The sequence below is a fragment of the Gastrolobium bilobum genome, unplaced genomic scaffold, assembly GCF_033153095.1.
Source record: "Gastrolobium bilobum isolate Gb01-03AN ecotype WA unplaced genomic scaffold, APGP_CSIRO_Gbil_v1 utg35077, whole genome shotgun sequence".
In the NCBI taxonomy this organism is placed as follows: domain Eukaryota; kingdom Viridiplantae; phylum Streptophyta; class Magnoliopsida; order Fabales; family Fabaceae; genus Gastrolobium; species Gastrolobium bilobum.
The window spans coordinates 113,247-140,829 of NW_026895351.1; the positions used below are offsets into that span (position 1 = coordinate 113,247).

The 27,583-nt window shown below is 34.4% G+C and overlaps 3 protein-coding genes across 3 annotated transcripts; all 3 read right to left on the bottom strand.

Moving 5' to 3' along the window:
* Positions 1 to 1,896: 1,896 nt before the first annotated feature.
* On the bottom strand, positions 1,897 to 10,174 carry LOC133306766 (uncharacterized). The gene is made up of 12 exons (XM_061507149.1): positions 9,821 to 10,174; positions 9,252 to 9,415; positions 8,679 to 8,901; positions 8,415 to 8,557; positions 8,127 to 8,332; positions 7,870 to 8,004; positions 6,725 to 6,853; positions 4,532 to 4,944; positions 4,072 to 4,288; positions 3,106 to 3,299; positions 2,575 to 2,968; positions 1,897 to 2,468 (listed from the first exon to the last, which is right to left on the bottom strand). The coding sequence occupies exons 1-11, from the start codon at positions 9,985 to 9,987 to the stop codon at positions 2,770 to 2,772; spliced, it is 2,190 nt and encodes a 729-aa protein (XP_061363133.1). The 5' UTR covers positions 9,988 to 10,174; the 3' UTR covers positions 1,897 to 2,468; positions 2,575 to 2,769.
* A 2,964-nt stretch (positions 10,175 to 13,138) lies between these two features.
* On the bottom strand, positions 13,139 to 17,530 carry LOC133306776 (uncharacterized). The gene is made up of 6 exons (XM_061507159.1): positions 17,040 to 17,530; positions 16,851 to 16,954; positions 15,674 to 15,771; positions 14,544 to 14,758; positions 13,908 to 13,957; positions 13,139 to 13,589 (listed from the first exon to the last, which is right to left on the bottom strand). Exons 1-6 carry the CDS (start codon positions 17,413 to 17,415, stop codon positions 13,539 to 13,541), a joined length of 894 nt encoding a protein of 297 aa, XP_061363143.1. The 5' UTR covers positions 17,416 to 17,530; the 3' UTR covers positions 13,139 to 13,538.
* Positions 17,531 to 25,489: 7,959 nt separating this feature from the next.
* LOC133306724 (uncharacterized) lies at positions 25,490 to 26,704 on the bottom strand. The gene is made up of 4 exons (XM_061507092.1): positions 26,596 to 26,704; positions 26,392 to 26,462; positions 26,236 to 26,299; positions 25,490 to 25,662 (listed from the first exon to the last, which is right to left on the bottom strand). Exons 1-4 carry the CDS (start codon positions 26,702 to 26,704, stop codon positions 25,490 to 25,492), a joined length of 417 nt encoding a protein of 138 aa, XP_061363076.1.
* Positions 26,705 to 27,583: the final 879 nt, after the last annotated feature.

The window sequence follows — 27,583 nt, forward strand, 5'->3', positions numbered from 1 at the left end:
AAGAATAATTTGTGAATTCCCATCACTTTTTAATTAATTTTGCCTCTTGGTGGGTTGCATGCAAAACTCATGCTTGACCCCGTCCTTAATCGATAGGTACCATACCTTAGATATAAATTATTATTAAATATTTCCTCTATAACTTGTTCTTTTTGAATAACTTTATTTTTTTGTCTTTAATTATCTATACATGTACTGTTATGAAATTAACTCTTTGAACATTGTCACGATTAAAAATCTTCTCAACAATTGTCTTTACATATTATAATTAATAAAATGATCATGATGTTCCCCACCCCCCCAAATAAACAGTCTTACTTTATAATTTGAAAAAATAACATATAATAGATAAAAACTTGAGTATTAATCAAGTCTTGTGTCAGTGTCAATTTAGTCGTCAATATATAGGTGTGGAAATTTGTGTCAGCAAGTCAAGGTCTAAAATGAGTACGAATAAAGATTTGTGCAAAAACTCTTGATATAAACATGATCCATTCATTTTATTAGTTGATGTAGTACGACATGATATAAATAACTCATTAGTTTTATAATATTTCACTTATTATATGAGTATTAACATGACATAAATAATTTAAAAAAAGATTAATGCAAATCAATATAATATTTGCAGGTTAACACATAATACATAAATTTTTTCCTATCACTTTCGTATTGTTTCAACGTATTATAAAGCGAATTGCCACCCCTATCCATGCATAATCCTCACATCCTTTTTTAATTTTTTATGTCAATTTGTTTTCAAGAATTGCGTTGGTATGGGAAACCACTTGTTCCATTTTCTAACTATTTCATAAGCCCATTTTTTTTCTTTCTGTTTTCCGTCGCTTTAATAAGACAAATCCATGGGCTGACGCATTAGAAGCGCAGCCGAAATTCTTTTGGGTCTATAGTCCTAATGGAAAGTGTCTCATTATATACGGCCTGTTTGGAGGTCTATTTTAAGTTTCTTTTCTTTTTATAAACAAATGATAGGCCAAATAAATTTTTATAAAAGTTTTTATAAACAAAAAAATTGTAAGTCTTTTTTTTTTATCTCTCTTCTTATATGGCCCCATATAATTATCTCACTTATTTTTATATGTGTATAACAGTATAAGATAATTTTATTTCATCTGTCATAATAAATTTTAAACCCATCAATAATATATGCCATTTGTTTTTTTTTTAAGTTCAAGGCTAAAAGAAGCAATAATTTATCTTCTCTCACAAATCGCATCCTATTCCAGCAATCTTAGTAAAAATTAAAATTTGTAACTACTAAATTTAAAAAAAATATGACATTGTCATTACGTTTAGTTGCATTAGGATTTTAGAATCAAACTTCTTACATCCTATTTTTATTTTTTCATAAATCAACGGTCAATAATAAAAATAAATTAATCTATTAATAAATTATCAAAAAAATTGGTTTGCATAATCACGTTAAAACATGACAAAAATTCATTCCCTCATAATATGCATCTACTTCATCATCCATTCCTTCAATTTTACTTAAAAAATTAGCATTGTGATCCTATTTAATATCTTTATCAATTGAATCTTTTTCAATATTTGAATATTTTAATTCACGTCTACTGGTCTCTAAACACGCACTTTTCATGACTTTTGTTCACCTTAATTGTGTATGATAATTTATTACATAACTCAATTAATGTTATTAGATTTAGAATTATCAAATTGAGAACTCCAGTGTCTTTCAACAAAGAAAAATAGTTACCTCATTTTGCTGTAACAAAACACAAGTTAAAAGACATATTATCACATCCTCACATTCCACATTCCAAAGTCCAAAAGGCAATTTGTGACAAAATATGACTAACTTTGCAAACTAGAAACAAAATCCCTCTAACATGTGGAAATTACGATAGTCTACCTTGATTGCAGAGGAACACATAATATTATGCAAAGGGTTAATCGAAAAATATTACTTTTATATGCCTCACTATGAACAAAAGTTCATGAAACTCTAGAATTATAACTCTTAAAACGAAAGGACCTGAACAAATTAGGTCATCTGAAGTCTGTAAGATGTCATTTCATGTATGACATCAGGAACTGGAATTCTGGCTCTGCACTATCACCATTCACCCCAACAACTCTTGTTGGAAGTTAAAGTGGGAATTCTGCATGCACTTTTCAGCCTTCACTCATAAATGCTTCAATTTCTGGCATTAAAATGAACCATACAGAACTACAAAGTCGGTTTCCATCCCCCAACACCCCCACCTCGCACAGGGAGGAAGATTATGCAAAGTGCTTAACAAATAGGAAGTTTCTGCATAACAAGTTAAAAACTTCAAATCATATTTTGATTTTCCCAGTTAGTTACGAAATCTCTTAATGTCATACGAGGATAAACTGGTAACATCATGTTATAGTCTCATCATCTCCCTCTCTCCAAACAGCAAAGCTTGCTAACTCAGCACATATCCAAGTGCTTTTTTCCTCTGTACAGAGTGCAGCAAATTTAGTTATATATCAAGGAGAAGCCATGGAAAATATAACAAGAATCAATAAACAGTGCTGCAATTTATATCATATGAAAACGTTCACCTAGAAAGAACGATAATGGAGAGCTCAGTGATTTAGCTACACAAATAGAACCTACAAAATAAGAATAGATGCTCAAACTTATCTACGTCCCTCAAGCCTGGGTATTGACAGTGAACTAGGAGGATAGTCCTTGACCCAAATGGAAATCTTCCAATGATACAAAATGCCCTCCAACAGCAGCCCTAATAAATTAATTTATTCTTCATTTAAAATCCCAAAAGCTTTCATGAGGAAAGCACACTCATAAGCTGTTTCATCACATTGAGCGTAGCGACCACCTTCCCCAAAATGCCCTCCTATCATACTTGTTTTCATGATAACGGCATGAGAACAATGAGAGCAGGTACTATCTCGTACTTTAGCTACCCACTTAGCACCTTCCCAAACTCCAACCCTGAGAATGAATGTCAAATGCTAACATCAACCGTTTTGAAGCAACCAACAGTAGTTAAATGCATAATTAGGTGGTAAAGAATGCATATCAATAAAATATATATGCATCTAATAGATGATGGGCAAGAGTGAGATTACCTTGAATCGTTAACTGCTGCTGTAACCATAACTGAAGGAAAGCAACTGCCTTGAGGAATGTTGTCATAAGGAGAATAACTAAAAATAGAATCAAATTGCGACTGTATTTGAGGATTTCCAAATTCTTCATAATCCAAAATTGTGAGGGGCAGACTGGGATCCAACAATGTGTTGCATACATCAAGAAATGGTACCTGATATATATAACCCATCTGATTATAATAAGCAAGATTTTTGAAAATAAGAAATTGTGGATAAAGTAAGTAAAAGATTGATAAAACTCACTCTCCTTATAAATCAAAATGAGTGAAATTATTTAATTAATGAATTACCACAGTTTTTCTTTTAAATTGATGCATAAAAAGCAGAGCAGAGATCATTAGCACAAAAATACATGATAGATGATGTGCATGACATAGACATACATGCTGGATCAAGTTGCAAAAGGCAAGTAACATTTTACTTAATGGACATTTAAATACAAGTTCCAAATAGAGAGAGAGGGAAGAAACAGAGAATCAAAGGGCTAACACAGTGAAAAATGTTTTCGCTTTTCAGGGTATCAAAAGCTAATCTTGGTCCTCCATTCATATTACAAGTTAGATTATTCACTATAAAAACCTGATATTTTGAATGTAATTTTTGCCCAGACTTCAAAGTTCTGCCTTTCTACTAACTTTGTTCAGCATAAGAATCAAATATGCTATCACTATTTGTTATATAGGTTTTTTTTTTTTTTTTTTATACAATTATTTGTTATATAGGATTATAGGTTTAAAAGTGACAATTGATTAGTCTTTAGAATTTTGACATTATTGCAACAAATGAGTTCTAGCCAAACAGTAGATAAATGATGCTAATTAAAGAGCTTAAATTTGAAATGTCCAGAATCTTTTCTCACGACTCACCATCTCTGAGAAAATATCCTTCACAATAAGGTAACATTCACAATTATATAAAACTTACCTTTAATATGGCAGCACGAAAGAGTTGGGGATACATATTCATAGCTGCACCAACAAGAAGGCAGCCTGCACTCCATCCAATAGCGCCTAGCTGATCACTCTGAACATAACGCTCATTAACCAGGTAGTTGCCACAAGATACAAAGTCAAGTATTGAATTGTGTTTGCCTAACCCACTCCCAGATTTATGCCATGAAGGACCTCCACCACCACCACCTCTGGCGTAATACAGGTTTCCACATAATTGAAATTATGTATATAGAAGTTAGAAATATCATAATAAAAACTTTCATTTATTACAGTCAATAGGGCGATATAACAAAACCCAATATGCAAAACATTAAATTTCATTGATCTCAACTTGTGAGCATATCATAAGAAACAAGCCTATGCCATATATAAAAGACCAAAAAGAAAACCCACAGAGCTTTAGAGATAAATGTCAAAGTCAAACAACCAACCTTACATCAGCAAATGCCACAACCCAACCACGGTCCAGTAAACTCAGGCGATCTGAACACCAGCTCTTATCCAGATCTTCTCCATATGCTCCATAGCCTACTAAAAGTCCAGGGGATTTACCCTTCTGCCAGGATTCTCTAGAGTACACGATGGTTAGTGGAACCCTTGCACCATCATGGGAAATAACTTCCTCCCTCTGACAACAGTACACTTGAGAAAAGTCCTTCCATCTCTGTGAATCTGAATTCGGGGCACACTCTTTCTTATCACTAGGTGCCTCTTGAATTTTATTATTATTTAGCTCAAAAGCTGAGATGTATGACTGGCCAACAGAATCACAATTCACTTCCTCTTGATGCACAATTGAATATGTATATCTAGACATGTCATAGTCAACAATTACATCCGGCATCTGTTCACTCACCCAATAAGGGAAAGAAGTTTAATATCGAAGTTTCAATCATAAACATTAAATGACAACCTTTATGATAGTAATTCACATTTAATAAATTTAAATTAATACTAGTAATTATGTATCCTTGTTACGTAGATTTGAGATGTGCCAATTTGCGGCAAATCAGAGATCTCTTCACGAGGGCATAGACTACATAATCTGAAGCTGAACTATAGTCACAATTCACAAGCCACAGAACCATCATTGACACTAAAGGGCTAAAGGCTCAACTCCCACAATTATAAGTAAATAGCATTTGAAGAGTGCCCCCAAAATATAGATTAAAGCAGGTAATAATGGCAAATGGAAAACACGACATGTAGATATGGAGTGGACAGTTGAAAATTACAACCAGATCTTTGTTTCCAAATCTACTAGGTTTGTACATAGAAAAGTGAAGCAACATATTATCTAACTATTGAAATTAGCATTACATTATACAATATTACAATGTGAAAATCTGGAGGAAGGGCAGGTATTCAATAATGCAACTGCATTGAATTCCTTTGCCATGTCTTGCTGCTCTTGCAATGAAGTTTAAGCATATGAGAAGGAAAGTCTCCATTTTAAATATATTAATATATTATTAGAGAAGAAACTGATCTGCAAGGAAAGTTGTCGTATAAATCTTTTTTATGTTTAAATTTAAGTGACAGACTGACAGCACCTGAATCATGTTACCACTTACCATACTAAAAAAAATAAAAAATAAAAAGATCCTATAACATCAACGTCAAAATATAAATCATAAATTGTCCACAAAAATAAATAAAATAAAATTATAAAAATTAAAAAGTCGAAGTAAGCTGTCCCCCTTTTCTGCAAATGTTGAGGGAAAACACAAATTTAAAAATAGTTTGGATTTATATAAGCAGTCGGAACTTGGAAGTGTAGTCACAAAATATTTTTACATATTACAGAGAGGCTAAACTAAGTATTGCATTGAAAAAGGAACTTTGTCTATAAATTAAAATTTCAAATAATGTCTCTAAATGGAAGGATATTCCATGGTTCAATATGCAAAGCAAAATAATAAACTGACATTCAAATATGGGCTTTGATAAATTTTTGAAGAATGTTTATGAATTCTCAAGGATTGATAAGATAAGAAATGAAAATGTTCAATGAAAAGTTGATGTAGTATCAGAGGAAGAAAAGATGAGAAAACATAAATTCAGATAGTTTGGGCATGTTCTTCGAAAACCCTTACATGCTTTGGCAAGAAAAGAAATTTGTTATTAGATCTTGACATAAAAAAAGGAAGAGGTCAGCCGGAATTTACTTGGTGAAAAGTAATAAAATAAAACTTAATGGAATGAGAAATAGATTGGCATGAGGTTGGTCTTAATACGGAGTGGAGGAAAGTTATCAACATTGAGAAGGTGTAGAAATTGTGCTATTAACTCTCTTTTTTATTACTCTTCTCTCTCTCCTTCTCTAAGAAAAAAAAATTAATTTTAAATTTTTTATTTATTTAATCTAATTATTATTGCATTTATATGAGTTCATCGGCTGCCGATCCCAATTGGTTTGGAATATATATAGGTGATGTTGTTGTAGTTTATAAATTCTTAGTCACATGTATTCAGCACTTTCCTCATAATACCCAAAAGTTCAATATTAATAAAACTGTTAAGGATTTTAACAAACACATTCACATTTAATGATCAGATGAATTAAGCAAATCATCATTGAATCTACAAATGTGTATTGCATTCATAGTCATCAACAGTCATACCACAGGTGATGAAAGCACCACACGATAAACCGTATTCAGGAAGTCATGATTTGAACCAGGAGTGGCACTGCATGCGTTTGATGGCAGAGGAAAGTACCATGGTTTCAAGTCTTGAATATACACTTGATGCTACAAAGCAACACAAGATAAGGTCAAATATACTGCAGGTAAGTTTCAAATTGGCATAACATAGTTTATATTTCTTCTTAATAGAGATTTATGTTTAGTTTATATTTCTTCTTAATAGAGATTTATGCTAAAATTAACAACTGATACACTCTAGAGAAGAAAGTGAAATTACCAGCTGCAGAAAAATAATATGCATAAATAGAAAATATCTAAAAAGTTCGCAATATCTGCAAACAGATCACATGCAACAAAGATTATCTATAACTTTGGATTTGCACATTCATATTCACATAATGTTATGGTCTCTTCTGGCAATGGAAAAAAAAGAGGCACTGAAATCTAAGCTTAACATGTTCATTGTGCAGTATTGTATCTGTCACTGCTATGGAATACAGTTTTATATCTAATGAGACGACTTGCACAAGTGGAGGCAGAGCAAAGCAGCAATATACTCTTCTTTACATATCTTTATCTTCACCAAATTACTACAATTGATTAGTATATGTATATGTAATTATGTATGTATATATAAAAAATCACTCCCCATTAAACCCTGACTAGCGAAGTTGGGGTGAAGGCAATCCTTGCAGAGCCTTACCCTCAGATATTTGTAAAGAGGTTATTTCCTATATTCGAATCAGTGACTTTTAACTCACAAAGGGACAACTATACCACTACTCCAAACTCCTTGATATCAACATCAACATCACATTGATCCCAAACTAGTTGGGATAGGTGGAAGATGAACCAAAATGAAAAGTATGAAAAAATTGAGGGAAAAAAAGGATAATCAAGATATATATATATATAAGGAATGAGGAAAGGAAAGCCGGTGAGAAACTCTTTTGTGTGATCATATTGAAGTATCCTTTTCTTTTCTGTAGTTTACATGGCATATTCATCATGATCAGATGGTTTAGATGCTGAAGTGGCAAACTAGAGAGAAAAAATATTAACATAAACCTTCCTATTCCAGGGGCAAACAACACAAGTTACTAAAGTTGCAATTCATATACCTTGAAGTCATTTTCGATAGGAACGTTCAAGGAACATAACAGAGGAAGACCTTTCTTATTGAGGAAAAGAACCAGATGTCCATTAAAAATGTCCATATCACATAGGCTCGTATCTTTATCAGGAAGGATGATATTCTGAAGGATAATATAAGAATATCAAAGAGGAGTTAGAGACACAATAACATTCACACATACACACACAGAGAGACATAATAGAGAACTCAAAAGCAAGATGTATGAAAGTGATCAGACATAACCTGCAATTTAGCTGACTGTATATCTTCAACTTGGCATCTGACCAGGTAATAATCTTCACCAGACCATTGACCATCAGGCATAGGAGCATTGGTAAGGATATAAAATAAACCAGAGTGATGTTCCACAAAGTACTGCACACCAGAAGTACGTTTGCATATTCTTTGTAAACCATCCATTGGATTGGCCGAGTCTATAACATAAACCTGTTAAGCAAAAAGATCAACATATCAATAGAAAAAAATAATCTCATTATAAATTTATAAAAGAAGACATATAAGTCCCTTCCTCCGATGAAGTCCTTGAGTTTGAATTCACAGTTATGAACTTGCCATCTTTTGTGCTTGTTATGTCCACACAAAAACTGGAATCGCTTTCAGTAAATACTGGGAGATCATTCACATGATCATATCCAAGTTTTCTGCAGAGAACCCTGCCATAATATCATATAAAAGTTAGGATACTATCTTAAGCTAAAATCCATTCCCTTCCCCAACCCCAAAAAACCAAAATAAAGAAAGAAGGGGAAAAGAAAGTCCAATCATAAATTTTACCTGTAAGGTCGCTGGTTTTCATCTGACAGTGTATAAAACAGAGAACTTGCATCTTGAGCCCAGGCCAAGCTAACAACACCATCAACTTCCAGTTTCGAGTCTATTAATCCATTTCTGAGGTCTTTTACCTGAAGCATGAACCGTTCTCCACCAGAAATATCAAGAGTGTATGCTAGATAGTTGTGGTCAGGTGAAACTCTACATGTTCCAACATGGACATACCCTGCAATATTGACTATACTGTAAGCAATCACCAGTAGGGGAGGAAAAAAAAAGTTCAAACAGAATTTAACATTTAAGCTATCCCATGAAGGCTGGCTAAAGGATCAAATTGTGGACTTTTAAAATTTAGGGAAATAAGATTAATAATTAAACATGTCACGCTTGCATTCTATTTTGATTAATTACTTTACATTTCAACAATAATGGTAGATGCAGTAAACTAATAATTATCTAATTCCAGAGCCAACAGAGTAAGGATGTCATGTTTCTATCAGATAATCATCTTCTAACACCATTAAAAAATGAAAATACAAAAGGAATATTAAAATGGTGAGTGCAAGATGAAATTGCCATATTTCTCTGCGAGTTCATTCCAGTCAAGCAAAATCTCCTCCTTTTTTGTTCCTGCCATTCCATAGTCAAGCAAACTATTCAACCAACCAATTCTCTCTGTCTCCAGCTTCCTACATAGCACAGGATATTCCTTCCCCTCTGGAATGTATTGGTAATACAACCTAACCAAGAGAAGTTGAAAAAATGCAATCAATTAAACTCAAAAAGAACCCCAAGTATAAAGAAATGGTACTTTGCTACATTTAGTTTCTCACTTCAACAATTCTATAGTTGCATTTGTAGTTAGTTTCGCACTTTCATAGAGCCTTAGCTCAACTAACACATGCTCAAGTAGCTTCTGTTATATACTATATAATCTTAAATGAATAGTTAACATTAGTTACCACCCTCTCACCAAACACTTAACAAAAATGTGATATCAATGATCTTATCCAAAGCAATTATTAAATAAAACCTATCATAATTCAAGAAATATCTTATGGCTTGTTATAACTAAACTTGTCTATTTTTTTATTTTTTTTTATTTCTACATGGAAAAAAGAAAAAGAAAAAGAAAATGGAGGAACCAGGGTCCCCAACGCTCAGGGGGAGTGGAAATGGTGGCGGGTGATCGGGTCTTCATCTCGGAGGACAACGCGGAGCGTAGTTTGCAGGTGTCAGCCATGAAAGCTTCGGCATAGCTGTTTTCGCGGTTGAGATGATCCAACAGATCCGGGTCGTCGGTGTTGCACATCCAGTGATAACGATCCTGCCACGTCTTGCCGTGAACCGACACCGTGAAAGGGACCTTCTTCGCGGACGGCGGAGCTTGCGGCGGCGGTGGCGGCACCCAAGGCCGCCGGCACCCGGAAGAGAATAATGAAGCGTGTATTGTGATGCATGAAGCACGTGATCTCGTAAGTGTGAGTGTGGTGTTGGAGTGAAGAAGGGTGCGGAATGCCATGGAAAACTACTCAAATTCGTTCTCAGTCATTAGTAGTCATCGTCACTCTATATTTTTTTTTCTTGGTTTTTTTTTTTAAATTTTATGTTAGAATTATTTGAGATTATGATATAACGATTTTTAAGTTTATAAATTTTAAGTTGTGGAGATTTGATTTGTTTTTTCAAAAAAAAAAAAAAAATTGAATATTATTATTATTAGTATTTGTCTAAGTTCAATGTGTTTTTGTTTTTTTGAAAGGTTTAGAATTTGAATGTCAATGTTCCTCCATATAGGAGTTTCCCTCGCATTGTTTTAGTATTTACTGAATGTAGAAAATAATTTCGTTATTAAGAGATGTGTGTAAAAGTTTTTGAAAACACTGCTCAGAAAGAAATGATTCAGTTTTTGACAGAGTAAGCTTATAAGATGAGCTACCTGCATGTCTACTATTTGACATACTTCCGCTAAACAGAAACCTCAAGTTAAGAACATAAAATTTCTAGGTTACAAATAACTTAAAAATGATGTTACAAGTAGTTTGGTGGAGGATAAATTTTTTAGTGATGGGAAACAATGATTCTCAAAAATATAATGGGAAAGTTATTTTTGTGCGAATATTATCAAAAAAGTATTTGATAGATTAAAATATTACCAAAATTTTATTTCAAAACAAGTATAACTTTTTTTCAACACCTTGAATTCCTGAAATATCACCCCTTGGGTGGCATTTTTTATGATATTTTGGAGAGAGAGAAATTGTGCACAAAATAAAATATCAGAAAAATAATATTTCTGAGAAAATTTTCAAAAACCTTATATCATACGTGAGTAAATAGAATTACGAGTATCACTTTTTCGAAAATCTCAAAAAATTCTCCTTACCAAATATTTTTCTTTGGTAAACAATAAACAAGGCAATGAACAATTGAAGCATTTTTTTCTTTTGGGTTGCTTAACATTACCTTAGCTTTGCAAATTGTAAAGAGCTATGTAAATGAGTAACTACTTGACTAGTTAACTTCTACATAATTCGAATGCTACTGGAGCAATGCACGGTTTATAGTGTTGAAAGTGAAGACGACAACGGTGCAGGAATAGCAACAGCAAGGACATGTGGGATGTGCATGACAACCTTTCCGGAATCAATTCTTTTTTAATTTCTGTTCCTGGGAACAGAAATGGATAGGAAACTCATTTGGTAAAATCAGTTTATTTTTTTGTACCCGGGATGAACCGGTTTAATTTTTGTGCTGGGGAACAGAAAAAAGAATCAAAAAATTTCTACTTTTTTGTTCTCAGGCACAAAATGAGAAACACTTATCCCTCTCAATCACTCTCCACCATCGTACCACTAGTGTCGTCGTCAGCACCCCTCACCACCATGATGCCACCACCACCTCCACCTATCACCACCACCACCACTATCATCGTCATCACCGCCACCACCATCATCGCAACCACTGCCGTTACCGCCTCCATCGCCATCACACGCCACTGCCACAACCCTCATCGCCATCACCACCACCACCACCAGGACGCCACCACTACCATCACCACCACTACTATTGTTGCAGCCACTACCGTCACCACCACCGTCATCACTGCCGCCGCCACCAACCACCACCACCATCGTCACTGCCATTACTGTCACCACCACCACCATCGCCACCATTACACCACCCTCGTCACTACTATCACCACATCATTGCCACCACTGTCACCTACCGCCACCGTCGCAGCCACTGCCACCACCACCACCAAGATGCCTTCACAACCACCACCACCATGTCACTGCTACCATTGTTGCCGCCACCAACCACCATACCCTCCACCATTGTCGCAACTACTATCGTCACCTCCACCACCACCATCCCCACCACTACCACTGTCGCTGCCACTATTATCACCGCCATCGTCGCATCCACTGCCGTCATAACCACCACCACTATCTTCACCACATCACTGCCACCACCACTACCGTACCACCGCCACCGCCACCACCACAACTACACCATGTGGAAAGGAAAGTGATGATCCGAAATTTTTTTATATTTAATAGGAAATATTTTTTATTATATTATTTGTTGTGTTATCAAACACAATTCTCATTCTCGGAATAAAAATAGAACATGTTATCAAACATATTTTTTTTTCTCAGAAACTATTCCATGGCACAGAAATAGAAAAGAATTGTTTCTTTTCAGAAACATTGCTAGGAAATAGAATGGTTGTCATGCACACCCTTGGTATGTTGGATTCCTCAAGATTCCCGAAAAACTAAATTTTTTTAAATTTTAAATTTACGAATATTATCATAAACTGAATGTAAAAATTATATTTTTAAAAATTGAGATTCTCAGCTAAAAAAAAATTTCTCCTGTACCAAACGTCCCCTTAATGGCCTACTAATGGTGGTGGTATTCCGCTAATAGATTAAAGGGAGCATAGGTAAACAATGAAAGAGAAATTTTTTCTACTGTTAATAATGACTATTCATTTTTCGTGCCAATTTTTTTTACTTTTTTTTGTCACTTGAGAGTGGTGGGGCTTATCACTTTTAAACTTCTCGTGCAATAAGAGAAGTTAAAAGCCCAAAGATAAAAACCTTCTCCAAAAGTTCCCATCCCAAAAAGAATAAATAAATAAAATAAATAATAACATTATCAAAAATAATAAATTGCCAAAAACATTCTTTAAATCTTGAAGAGTTGTCAAAAAGGGTCAATCCGTTCCGCCTCACCTATAACCTGCCAATCCGTTTTAACTCATACTGCATATAGGCAGGTTATATTTGAGTTGATAGGTTAAAAATACACAACTCAACCCATCTCATTTTGGCATGTTGGCTTGTTGACTCATTGAATTCAACCCATTTTGCCTTGTCTTGACCCAAACAAAAAAATGTGGCACTATTATTCTAGAATCCTGAAACAGTTCACAAATTGAACCTTGAACCCTTTTACTCTATTCACAATGCCAACCACTTAACAAGCCCGAGAATCAATATGCTGATGTTATTCACTGAAATTAAAACATCAAATAAGAACTTTAGGAACAGTAACAAATAAGATCAACTGTACAAGGCAAGCGCAGTGCTCCCCACCACCAACTTTTATCTAGAGTTATATGATTACTACAGTTTTTTCCACTATATAGGGTAATACGGTAAACAAATAAACAATAACGAATTACTTCAGTTTTTTCCACAAGTTCACCAAATCTACCCACTGCCGCAGCCACCATTCTTAAACGCGAGACTGCTGCAACCGTTTTAACTTTACCGTTCACTGATATCTAGGTTAATTGCAAGCAGCAAACTTCAATTTTACTTCAGTCTCAAACAAAAGTAATTGGGCATCCTAAACTGTTGCAGCAGATATTCTCTTCGCATGCTTCTCATCTTCAACATCCTGAAAGTTCGCACAACATGATTAATTAAAATCATCTTATCAAGAAAAGCTACCTGCAGCTAAAATTTTCTAATCAATGCTGAGGGAGGTCAATTATACAAATAAACTCTCAAACATCTGAAAAACGTTACATGCTGTCTTCCTGACCTTCCTTCTATTTCCCCTGCCACTCTTCTCTGTGTGTACGTGCACTTGCTCCCCGGTTTCTCTCATTTTTTCTCTATTTATAAATACTATTTTATCTCAATTAAGGTGGCTAGAGAATAGTAAATGAAAGGAAAACAGAAACCCATAGTGAATCAGATAAAAAGCACTTACAGAATTGCCAATCTTGTCAAAATCATCATCAAAGCTGCCCTCACCATCCTCTGAAAGATGGAAAAGTAAATCAATATCAAGGTAGACAAAATGACAAGATTATAACAGATCACGACATATAATAATCTTAGTTAACCATCAAAGGCAATGTCCGTCCAAAGGTTTCAAAATCAAGTTAATTCTCTGGAAGTTTAAGGATGATAATTAACGGGAATGACTCATGCTTTTGCACATACAAATTCCTACGTAATGAGCAAAATTTAAGTCACTGATCCGAGACACAAAATTGAAAATGTCATCTTAGGCTGCATATTTCTGCAATATAAGGCATGCTTGATTGTGTTTTGTTTTTTTTGTTCTTAAAACTATTCTATAGAATAGTTAATGAAACGAGTGTTTTCTGTGTTTTTTTGTTTTGAAAGTTAATAGCCGAACACAAACAGAAACAACTGAAATATGTTCTCTAAATTTGATTCTAAAAACTAAAAAACAGTTATAATTTTTAGAACTATTTTTACAAAACATGCGCTATCAAACATGTTTTTTTCTTTTTTTTCTTGTTCTAAATATTAAAAAACTGTTTTCGAAAACAGTATTCAAACAGCCCATAAGCTAAACAAAGTTTGAGTAATATACCTGGAGCTTCATCACTATCTTCAAGATCTCCAAGAAGAAACGTATCCAAGTCTTGCTCAGTAGAGGATGCATTAGAGGATTTACTCTTCAAATTCTTCCCTGTTGCTTCTGCCTTGCCAGTTCCACCAGTTGCAGCACTTTGCTCTACCTTAACATCCACATTTTGCTCTGCTGCTGCTCTGAGCTGAACCTCCTCCATATATTGCTTCTCATACCTGATTGTAGAATCAAAGTTATTGAATGAGGCTAACTCAAAAAATTTACAACACTGCCCACATAACAAAAAAAGTAACAAGCAATGTCAGAATTCTCGCAAAGATTAGAGTAAGATCACTTCATTTGTTTTTTACATTTTACTTTTCAATAATCCTCGTAAACTGTTACTAGCTTCTATTAAATGAAATTTAATAGCATAACAGGAAGAAGCCTTAGCTAGTTAGCTCCATATTCTCCGTGAGGATCTTTGTCAAATACTTGCGCAGCCAGACTTAAAACCAGGGTCCTTTTCTTCAGAGAAAAATTTCCTAGTGTCACATCTTTCAGCATACATAGCCAGATACGCTAGACATGAGCCAGAATGGTCAATTTGGCCTATTGAAACTATCTAATATTTTTCATGTAATAGTATATATCTAGAATCCTGACTTCAAAGAAGAATACGAATACATCTTAATATGCAATTGCATATAATATATTAAAAAAAAAAACTTTAAATGCAATTTCTGAGGCATAAATTTCATACATATGATAAATAAAGGATTAATCTATTTGGACGACATTTGAATCATTGAAATGAATAAGTTGTTCTACCATATTTTTTATTATTTTATGTATCCTTTTATTTTTATTTTTTATTTCTTATGTTTTTACATTGTTCAAGAACAATTTGATTTTACATACGTAACAAAAGCCAGAAGAAAAGACTTTCTTCTGTTAACCACTAGTGTATTTTCTATGTTTCTTTCTAGTACTTCTTCCTTTTATGTAAATATTTATTCTTTGAAGAATAAAGAAACAACCAGAGTGGAGATTAAACAAAAAATGTTTCATAAAATAGTAATATTTGTATACCTTCATTAATACATCTAACATAGCTAGCATACGAATTATTAAAATGATATGCTACTTACGGAGCCACATGAGTGTTGACAAGTGTGAAATATATCTTCCAAAAGTGTCTTTCTTTCATAGCACGTGGACATAGTTCATATCTCAACCTTGAAATTTCCTGTAAAAGAATAATTACTAAAATAGCTAAACAGTTTTACAATTGCAAGTCCATGATAATTTGCATTTTTCAAATACAAATATGTCTTTCTCAATCCTTGTATCATATTAGCATTGCAGGTGGTAAACGGTGACACATTATTGCAATATAAAGAGAGGCAGGTGTTACTTTAAATGAATTAGCTCGATCAAAAAAGCAACTGGTATAGCAAAGAAATAAAGCTCAATTATAATCACCAGAGATAACAGAGGCAGAGGGATGAAATAGACAAGTCTCTCTATACATATAGGGTCAAAAGGATTGACAATGTATAACAGTGAGACGACAACAACAACACCAACCAAAAAAATAAAGTATTAAAAAACAGAGCATAGTAAGTAAGCATAAAAAGACCAACTGACCAAGTAAATACATGCATCTCTTAATCAGGCATCATTATTTATTTAGTTTCCCCAGAAAATAAATTTACTCACACATACACATCATGCCTTTAGCACATTTCTGAAGTAAACACGTGAAGTGGTCTGCATTAGAAAGCAATCACATTAACACGCTATTATTAAAAGATGGGTGCTTTCTCTTCTCTCGCTGTCTGTATTCCCATGCCTTTGGCACATTTCTAAAGTGCACATGTGAAGTGAAATGCATTACAAAGCAATCACATTACACACCATTATTAAAACGTGCATCACTCAATTCCTCCACTACACCCAATCAATTTTAGAACAACTAATCTAAAGAACCAATTCAACTTAAAAGCTAGCTGAGTTATTGGGTGAGGCTACATGCCCCCCACAAGAGAGTCCATTGGGCTTAAAAAAGTGAATGATGCATTAAGCTCAGCTCATCTGCGCTAAGAAATTTCACAAAAAAAATTGGGGGCAGTTGAACTCAGGACATTGTCTAAAGAACCAATTCAACCGAAAAGCTTTAGGTGTCAAGCTCTCCGGTGAGAATAGGTTAATGGTTTTTATATATCTCTAACAACAAAGTCTCAGAATCGAAACACACGAAAAATCAATCCAGCTGAAAATGGAAACAAAAAGAGTAACAAAAATAAAAAAGAACGTTGAATTTACCTTAACAGTAGTTAAAACAAGAGTGGCATGCTTCTCCTGAAACTCATTGAGATCCTTACGAACATTGGTGGCCACAGTGGGAACATCAGAAGCCTCAGATTCTTCTGCATTTTCAAACGCACTTACTCAAACCAAAAGAAAAAAGAAAACAAAATAACAGAAAATTGCAAATTCGTCTTCGAAAATTACCGGGATTGAGAGGAAAGTTCTGGAAGGTGGAAGAAGTGAGACCCTTGACGAAGGATCTGAGATCGTCGGTGACGCCAAACTTTTCAATGTCTTCTTCGGAAACGGAGGGTGCGGCAGAGGTGGCGGCGGAAATGGCGGAGAACTGAGGAGGAATTGCGATGGTGTCAGAGAGGGACTTGATCTGATCTGCTTGCTTGAGGGCGGCGGTCTTGATCTGGTCGGCTTTCTTGGATGCCTCGGCGGCGAGTTCCTTCGATTTCTTGGCGGTTTCGGAGACAAGATCGGCGATCCTGGAGGAGGAGGTGCTGCTCAAGGCTTGGGACTTCTTCGCCGCCTCTTCGGCGAACGTCTTCGCTCTCTTCCACAGGTCCTCCATTTTTGCTAACTCAATGTCAGCAAGAGAGAGAGATAGAAGAGCAAGAGACGTTGAAGAAGGAGAGAGAAAACAGAAACGATGTGAAAAATATTTGGGGTTTATTTAAGGATACGACGATACAGTCGCAGGGGTGGAGTCCATATATCTTTTCATTCTTTTGCCTTTTCTATGAAACGATGATTAAAATAAGAAAAAAGCCGTTTGTTTTTTCAAGACACAAATTTGTATCATTTTAAAATAAAATTATTATGTTTTAGTAAATTTTTACTTATTTTTTGTAATACTTTTATTTTTTCTCTTTCTTGAAAAATTATTAAATATGCATAAAAATATAACAATTTTTTTTAAAATGATATAAATTTGTATATTTTAAAATAACAAATATTTTTCTCTTAAAATAATTATTGTAATATTAATTTTTAAAATAAAAATCATTTTATAATATGAATATAAAAGAAGTACAGAATATGTTTGGACGGGATCTTGAAGAAATAGATGTAAATGGTAAAATTCATTGTACAATATTCTCCACAAGTGAAGTGGGATGTGATAATATATAAAATTAGAAAAAAAATATTTTTTCTTTTAATACAGAATTTTTTTTTTACCACACTCACATAAAAGTGAGTAGAGGTGGCAAAGCGGACTGCCCGCCAAAAGCCCGCCAAAAAGCGGGCTGGCCAGCCCCGCCCCGCCATTGAAGGTGGGCTAGATATCTCTGTCCGCCCCGCCCCGTTTGGGCGGGCGGGGCGGGCTGCCCGCCAAGCCCGTCACATTTTACACTAAAAATTAAAAAAAAAAAAAAAAATCAGCCCGAGCGGGCTGGCGGGCTTGGCGGGCAGCAAGTTTAGAAAACTCAGCCTGCCCCGCCCCGTTTGGCGGGCGGGGCGGGCCGGCCTGGCGGGCTCGGCCCATTTTGCCAGCTCTAAAAGTGAGTGAGCCTCATTTTGAAAATAAGAGAGAGGAAAAGTTAGTGGGATTCACTCACTTTTTATGTGAGCGTGGTAGAGAAAAATTTATACAGCAAAAATAGAAACACTAAACCTATAAAATTAATGTTTGGTCTAAATATTAATTTGAGAATTTTTAATTTATTATTTACTTAAACATTAATTTTATATGTTGACACGTCTAGCATGTTGCAAATGTGATTGTTTACTCGTTGACTTGAATTGCAACTCATTCATATCTTAGCTTATTATATATTTAGTATAGTTACATAGTGAGTTAACTTCTGATTTCACTCCCTTGACTTAACCATGAGAGACTGTTTTGTCATTGGTGGTGAGCCCAAGATTTATATTTTAATTTGTGTAGAAGATTTATAAGTTTAAATTATAGAGTTGCTCCATTATTTCTACAAATAGATTAATTTTAAAATTTGATAACTTTTTGTTAAATACAATTAGGCTAGTCAAGTTAACCGGTGGTAAGATTAAATTTAACATGTGTGTCAATCATGAACTCGGATTTGGGTCGTGACAAAGTTGGTATCAGAAATTAGCCTAGAGCGTTAGTTTTGTCCTTGTGGAATAATGAAGCAAGTTTCCTTTAGTAGAACTGTGATTGTGATTACGAAGCACATCATCCTCACAATTAGAAAGCTATGAAAGTCGTATTAGGATGTTATTTCCTTCTTCGATCATTCATTTTATTCATTCTTTTTCTTGTTAAGATTGATCTATTATCTTGTTATGTTTTGGATCCATAATCTTTTTACTCAATGTTTAGAGTAAAATTTTCAAAATTTGAAGTGTCAATGAAATATTTAAATGTGAACATTATGGTCATTAAGCTGATAAGAAGAATGTTGAATATCTATTGGTATAAGGACAAATTCAAAAAAAAAATCATGTAGATTTAATTTAATTTTGTAAAGAACTAGATGCTAACGATTATTTCAACATCAGTTATATCACAGAAAAAGGTGAATTAACATATAAGTCTCTTGTCCAGATTCAGAAAATATCAATCATAAAATTTTCTTGTCAACCATAAATCCCACCTTTACTAACTGTATGTGAGTATACTATTGGTATAAGCATATTTTTTGATTTCTTTATAAGGAGAAGCAAATGTTAAGAAACTCAGAGTGAAAATATTGAAAAATATGGAGAATGATCTTGCAATGCTTAGAACTAGGTTTTCCACATTTCCTTAGGAAGCACTTAGAAAGATGTACAAATACATACTAGAAAGAATGAAAGTCCTTACACAATTAGGCCTCCTTGAGGATATATAATGGCTTATTGAAGCTAAGATGCTTTTGACAAGTGAATTTCATATTTCATTTACTAAACACTATTAAGAATGAGGAAGAGTTCTTTTGCAAGAAGAGAAAGGTAAAAAGGATACGAGTATGTTATAAGTGTGCAAGATGGAATTGTGCATACATGACAATAATATACTATACACCATATCTTGTAGGTCAAGAAGACTAGTCGGGGGTCATAAAAATCAAAGCACACATGACACAACATAATTATCTTCTTCTTTTTGTAAATTATCTTTAGAAAATAATGAACAAGAATAACGAGGCATTATTGGTGTAGTCAAGGAACTACCCATCCACTTGAACCATGTTAATTTGAAAGAATAAGATGTAAAATGGTACCAATAAATAGAAAAAGAAGAAGAGATTCAAAAAAAAAAGTACAGTATGATGTAAAGGAAGATTACCATGAATACACATATTTTGACTAAGTTATCATGAACTTCAATTATATTAAGTAACTTAAATATCTCTTTATGTGTATTATGTTTGACTACACTAATAGAATATTCACTCATTTTCCCCTCTTAGTACACATAAGATGATGGGCTCCACACCATATACCTGAGCGATTTGTTGCCTCCACGCATACATTTTGTTGCTCGTTATGACAAAGGATTAAAAAGTAGTCACTATTATCTCCATTTATATATTTAGATAAATGAAAGCTATTTCTCTCATGTATGTGGGAGTGAATTATATCCCATGTGAAAATTTTACATGACCTGGTCTAGAAGAAGTCTAAGAAGATGAAAATGAAGATTATCGTGATAATACATATTTTGACTAAATTATCATGAAATTGAATTACATTATTAAGTAACTTAAATACATCTTTATGTTTGCTATATTTGACTACAGTAAGAGAATAGTCACTCATTTCTAAACATCAAATGTCAGTCCTGAGCGATATTGCCTCCACACATAAATTCCATTGCTTGCTTTAGAATAACGAATTACAAAATAGTGACTATTTTTCAATTTATTCAGATAATTGAATGATATTATTCTCCTATATGTGGGAGTGGGTCTCTTATGTGAAAATTTCACATGACCTGGTCTAAAAGAAGTCCACGAGGATGGAAATGAAGATTATTGTAAATACACATATTTTAACTAAGTTATCATGAACTAGAATTGCATTATTAAGTAACTTCAATTTCTTTTTATGTGTGCTATATTTGACTACCCTAATAGAATAGTCTCTCATAGTACACATCAAATGTTGGCCCTGAGGGGTTCATTGCTTTCGTGCTTACATTTTGTCGCTTGCTAGAACAACATATTACAAAGTATTAACTATTATCCCATCTATACAGATAAATGAAATCTTCCACTCTTTTATATGTGGAAGTGGATCTTCTCGTATGAAAATATATCAGTTACTCATTCACAAATAATGAATAGCAATTACAGTGACAAGTTTCTCTATCTTGTTTTACGAATTTTTCATTGAAATTGTGACTATTGTTCTATTAATGAATAATTAAAATCTAGTAATGCACAAAGAACCTAATCAAATTGTGAATCGGGCCACACCAAAAGAACCATATTTTTTGAACTGGTTTAAGAACCGAACCATTGTATATAAAACAAGTTTAGAAATTTAATCATTTTGTTTGAACCGGTTTGCAAAACATAGAATCCAATGATTTTTTTCATTAACTGTTGGTTTTTTGTTTTTTTATTTTATTTGTGTTCCTTGATATCGATTCAAAACAGACTTGAAACAAAATTTGATTTGCAAAATAATAAAACCGATTTGGTTCATCAAATCAGTTCAGTTTTCGAAACAAACCACTATAAAACCAATTTAGTTCGATTCCGCGCAAACAAAATTTAACTAGAAAGAATATCTCAATTTCGGCCTATAGCCCTTTGCTCTGTTCTTTACAAAGGCATTAGCCCTTTGCTCTGTTCTTTACAAAGGCATTAGCCCTTTGCTCTGTTCCTAGCAAGGGGTTGCATCAAGGGGGTCCCATTTTCTCTTATATTTTCGTCTTGTGCATGAAGAAGCTCTCTCATATTATTGCTGATGCAGTTGATAGGAAAGATTGGAAACCAATGACATCAGGTTAAAAAAGCCCTAAGATCTCTCACTTTTTATTTGCTAACGATCTCATGCTCTTTGCTGAAGCTAGTGTTGATGAAATTACATATATAATGAACAGCCTTGTTGTGTTTTGTAACATCTCTGGTCAAAAAGTTAGCTTCATGAAGTCTAAAATTTTCTTCTCCAAAAATATTACGGATAACCTCGTTGATGAAATTGTGAAGTTTAGTGGTTTTGTGCAAACTAAGAACCTAGGAAGATACCTTAGTTATATGATGAAACATGGGAATGTTAACAAAAACCATTATGGTGATATCATGGACAGAGTTCACAATAGACTTTGGCGATGGAAGAGGCAATATTTATCCATGGCAGGTAGAGTCACCTTGCTAAATCTGTTATATCTACTATTCCAATGTTTGACATGCAGAGTAGTCTTATTCCGGTTGGAATTTGTGATGAGATATAGAAACTCTAGAGAAATTTCATTTAGGGAGATTTCGAAAGCAAAAAAGCTCATCATCTGATTTCTTGGGAGCATCTTACTTTCCCTAAAGACTCAGGTGGGCTGGGAATCATTAATATGGGGAAAACATAATGAAGCCTTTTTCCACAAATCACTCTAGAATCTCCTTAACTCCTCTGACCAGCTCTGGGCTCGGGTCTTGATAGCCAAGTATGGTAGAAAAAAGATCTCTCCAAAGAGATCTATTGCAAAGCTTATGATCTCCATCTCTAGAAGGGCCTTTGCAAAGTTTGGTTGAAGACATTGGAGGGGTTATGCTGGCAGATTGGTTATGGCTCTTTGGTTTTCTTTCTAGTTTGATTCTTGGACTGGTATAAAAGATAATCTGCTCTCTCTGGCTACTTCTCCTCCGGATCCTACTGACTTGGATAATAAGGTTAGAGATTATGCTCTCCAACCGAATGATGGCTAGAATGTCCCCCTTATCATAAAAGCATTTTGACTCTAGAATCACTAATATTATCCTGGCCATCTCCCCTCCTAGTTTTGTTGCTGGCGCTGACTATTTATCTTAGAGGAACTGGAGTCCTAGCTCTTCCATAGTCATATTAGCTTACTTTCAATCTCATGGATTTTCAGGCTTCCGCTATCAATAGATCTTCAGATAGAATCTGGAAATAGAAAGGCCCTGAAATGATTAAGTTCCTCCTTTGGAAAATGTGTCATGGCAGATTATTAACCAGGGAAAGAACTTCTCTTTGGGGTAACAATATAGATAGATGTCCTTTCTGCATGGACAAAATGGAAACGAGTTTCCATGTTTTTAGAGACTGCCTAAAAGCTCTAGAATTTTGGAAGCTTCATCTCCTCCAGCCCCTTCCCCCGTGGTTCTTTGATGTGCATATTTTTTCTGATTGGTTGTCCTTACATCTTAATTTATGAAACAACAAACTAGTGGATTTGAGGGATTATTTTTTTCTGGTTTGCTATTTATTGTGGAAATGGAGAAATGCTAGCATACATGATGCTGATTTCTTGAGACCAAATAATCTTGCTGTTAAAATCTCGAACTTTATGGAGGCTATCACCTCTACTAGAAGACTGAAGTTGACCGGTACTGTTAAACTCAACATGCCAGGTACTGTTAAACTCAACATTGATGGGGCTGTTGTGGATGACAAGACAACTTGTGGTAGTCTCATCAGAGACTCTTTAGGAAACTGGCTTGATGCTTTTTCCTTTCTTCTGGGATCCTATTCTCCTCTTCAAGCGGAGCTTTGGGCTGTGCTTCATGGTTTAACCTTCGCTTGGGACAATGGCTGGAGAAATGTTGCTCTAGAGAGCGACTCTTTACAAGCTTTAAGCTGTCTTACCATTTTTTGTATGATTCTTGAAAGTTTCCTTTGGTAGCTAACATTCGAGATTGTTTGTGCAAGGATTGAACTGTTTCCCTTTCTTTTATTCCCAGATCTATCAACAGGTGCACAGACTGGATGGCTAAACAAGCTCTGAGCAACTACTTTGGCCTCTCAGTCTTCTCCTCTCCTCATTAGAATTTTATTCCTCTCTTATTGGTGGATATTCTATACCCTGGAGATAGTTCTGCTGCTCGCCCGATCTAGTCTGTTTGCAATTTTATTCTTCTGCTTTAGTTTTCTGGTTTTGTTTTCTTTCTTTGTTTCTATTTTGGGACTTTAGCCCCTTTGATGTACCCCCCAAAAAAGAGAGAGTTCAAAGACGCGTGATAATAGTTCAGTTTCGATCAAACATAGACATTTGACAATATTGTCATTGTGCGTTCACCTTCAAAATATGGATCGATACATAATAAACTTTAACAAACCACTTCAACAAAAAATCTTAAGGTGCTGGGTGAGAGTCTTTTTAATAGTTTATATTATTATCTAATACATCTTCTCACGCAAGAGCCTTTTGGACTTGAAGTATGATTATTATACAAAGCTCAATTTTTGATTTTCCTTATGCTTATTTTAATTCTACTAGAAAATGGAAGCTGTGAGAATCGAATTCATGACCACTTAATCACTAAGGGGGCGTTTGGTTGAGAAAATTTTTTTGGAATAGTAGAGAAATGAGATAGATAGAGAAATGATTGGAAAGATAGATAAAGTGAGATAGGTAGAAAAATGTAAAAAAAAGTTGTTTGGTGGGGAAAAACTTTACTGGAAAAATTAGGTGACTTTATGAAAGCAACAGTGTATTAAAAGCCAGATAACCGGTTTTCCGAAAAATCCCACCTTCAAATTGGGTTTCTAAACAGTGCGAATATCTATGTTTCTCATAAATCCAGACAAATTGGATAGATGGGTTTTTGGTGAAAAACGTTGAAACAAACATGGTGTTTCTAAAAGCCATACTTGAGAAAGATAGATATCTCCTAAAAAGCTCCCAACCAAACACCACCTAAGGCTCTATTAGCATGTTGTGAAGAGAAAAATTTCATTATTACCGAATGAATTAACTTATAAGGGTGCTCCGATACTTCTGGGGGCAAGAAACTCATACATGTTAACAAGAACTCTTAAACAGAAAGTCGGTTATACTACTAACTGCATAACAGAATCATAACTGAATACGAAAGTGGAAACAGAAAAGAGATTAAGTGGCTGCGTCTATATCTTAATTGGTTGCTGTGAATTTTGCATCATCCACGTCAGCATCTGTAATGTTTAGCAGTTGATGAAAGTTGAGCTTCTGAGCATTGGGCTCGATGGGCTGCTGCTTATTGGGCTTTGGAAATGTTGACATCTCACGTATTACAAAACAAGCCCCATAGATAAGCAAATGCATTGTGGGCTCCACCAAATGAATTGGATGACTATCGCAGTGTCTAAATTACGTTGATAATAGCATGCTTCCGTTACAGATTAATAGATTTGTTTACTATAATCAAGCACGTCATGCTGGGTTCCACCAAATATACAAATGGGATTCTGAGTTCCCGAGACCATGTTTTACGAAATGTTGGCCATGGTAACCTTCATTTGACTAATGATGCCAAGAACAAAAAGTTGATTAAGATATATAAATTAATAAAAAGAACTTGTTAGTTGGGTGAAGTCCTAGTTTCCTTACAAATTATAGGGTTTTGCTCCCTAATGTTGGCCACCACAGGCATAAGACAAAATACACGCACCACATAGTCCTAATTACACACATTTGGCAAAACTGTAACCTAAAAGGCCTCCTAGGTTGTGTTTACTAGCTCCGAGACCAGCTGGCCGGAGCAAAATAAGGTCACCTTTCTTCTCCTCACAATGTTTTATGGACCAACCGGCAATTGCTTGTTGTGTATGGGACGTCGTCTTCTCACGCTGGTATAATCCATAGTAAAGTATTCTGAATGGTCATCCCCCTCCATCCATTCTTGTCTTGTCCCCTTGTTGCCAAGCACCATGTTTTGCTTTCTATGGTATTGCCTCCCTGTAAAAGTTGCTTAATTTCATAAACATGTTGAATTCGTGAATCTTACATTTTAAATTGATATATTATACTTATGTACATGAGTGGATTGAAATCGAATATAAAATATGATGCATATATAATACAATGCCATTTGGCTTTAATATATATATATATAGGATATTGTTGTATGACTTATTAATTATTATATTATAAAACGTAAAAGCTTTATTGCTTTTGGGAGATATATTCGTGGCGTAATATATGTGAAGCTTGTTCACTTCATTGGATATATGTTAAATATATTAACGTCAATCGTATGCTACTCTTAATTTTCACTACTTTTTCCTTTTCACTTTGTTTACCCCTAACTTGGTAAAACCTCACTTGATTTGGTGCATGAACCTGGAAAGGCGAATAGACACATATATGCCTAGCTAGTACTCTAGAAAAGCTTTTTGAGGTATGAGATATGACATGAACAAGCTAATTTCACAAAGAAAATTCTTTGCATGCAAAGTAGTGTCCAATGATTTCTTTATTAGTAATTACTTACTAGTAATTGAGTAATAATAAAATGACTAACAATTTTTTGTTGATCATTACCTGCAGGAAGGGAATCCTCCTGCTTGTGTGATGCAAGATCTCTGGCTTCATCATATTCTTTAACCTACTTTTTAAGGAAAATTCAGGAATAATTAATATAACTAATAATAAACAATTAATATGGACTAAAGAAGGTTCTTCAGATTTACACAGTACCTTCTCAGCGAATTTTAGCTTTCTAGGTAACGTTGGGAGAGAAAGCTGCTGCTTGTGTGCATTGACTGCTCCTATTATATTCATATATAAGGAAGAACAGAACTAATGATAATAAGGAACTGACCCGAATTTAGAAACTTATTCACTCATCATATACGTTTTTATGATGAAATTTATAAAGAGAGAGCGAGAGAAGGTGCTTACCTTCATGCTGCAGGAGTGAAGGTTGCAGTTGAATTTGCAAAGAAGAACAAGTTGGTAATAGAGCAGAGAAGAAAATGCTTAAAAGAGTGATGATGATGATCATTGTCATCTCCATTTCTTTTTCTAAGTGGATGTGTGAGTGACTTTCTTCAGCAGGTGGGTTTAACTTATATACTCATCCAGGAAGTAAAACTAGCGCATGAGAGAGAGAGAGAGAGAGAGAGATAGAGAGAGAGCAAACACAAAGCACAAAATGCAGAGTTCCAAAACAAGTAGAGGAAAATCTTAAATATTCGTTGCTTACTTTTTAGGAGTCTTCACACAATTTGGGTTGGTTTTTTACCTAATACTGTAGGGCCCTTTGGTTTCTGTTTTAACAATGCTTATCCCATAGTCCATCACTTCCTCAACCATATATGCTAATTGTGAACATTCTAGATGCAAAAGCATCTCCATTTATTTTCACTTGCCCGTATGAAGAAAGAACATATTTATTTGATGCTTTCATCATTAATTATCTTAGTTTTATCTATCTATTATATATTTCTATTAGAGGAAAGATATTTTGATCTATTGATGAGAGAGGCAGTTATACAGTTATACTCTCCCTTCTTCAATGATAGGGACAGTCAGTTTACCTGTATGGCCATTTTCACCCTGAAAACTGCGTAAGACACTATCAAAGCGTTCTCTTCAATTAGTCCTTTTGTCGTACACTGACTTATGAGATATGACACAATATTTGTATATATATATTGGTTTAAATTATAGGTTATTCTCTTCTCAAGATGAAATTTTTACGCAACAAACACATTTATACTAGGATCAGTTCATGAATTCTGACATTTAAAAAAAAAAAATTAGAATCCGCGTACGTATCCTGATTTTATATAATGTTGCTGTAGAAATTTTTTTTACAATGAAAGAAGAGATATATTTCCCTTTCATAGGACTTTTTGCAGTACATAAAATTCACCCAAAATTAATA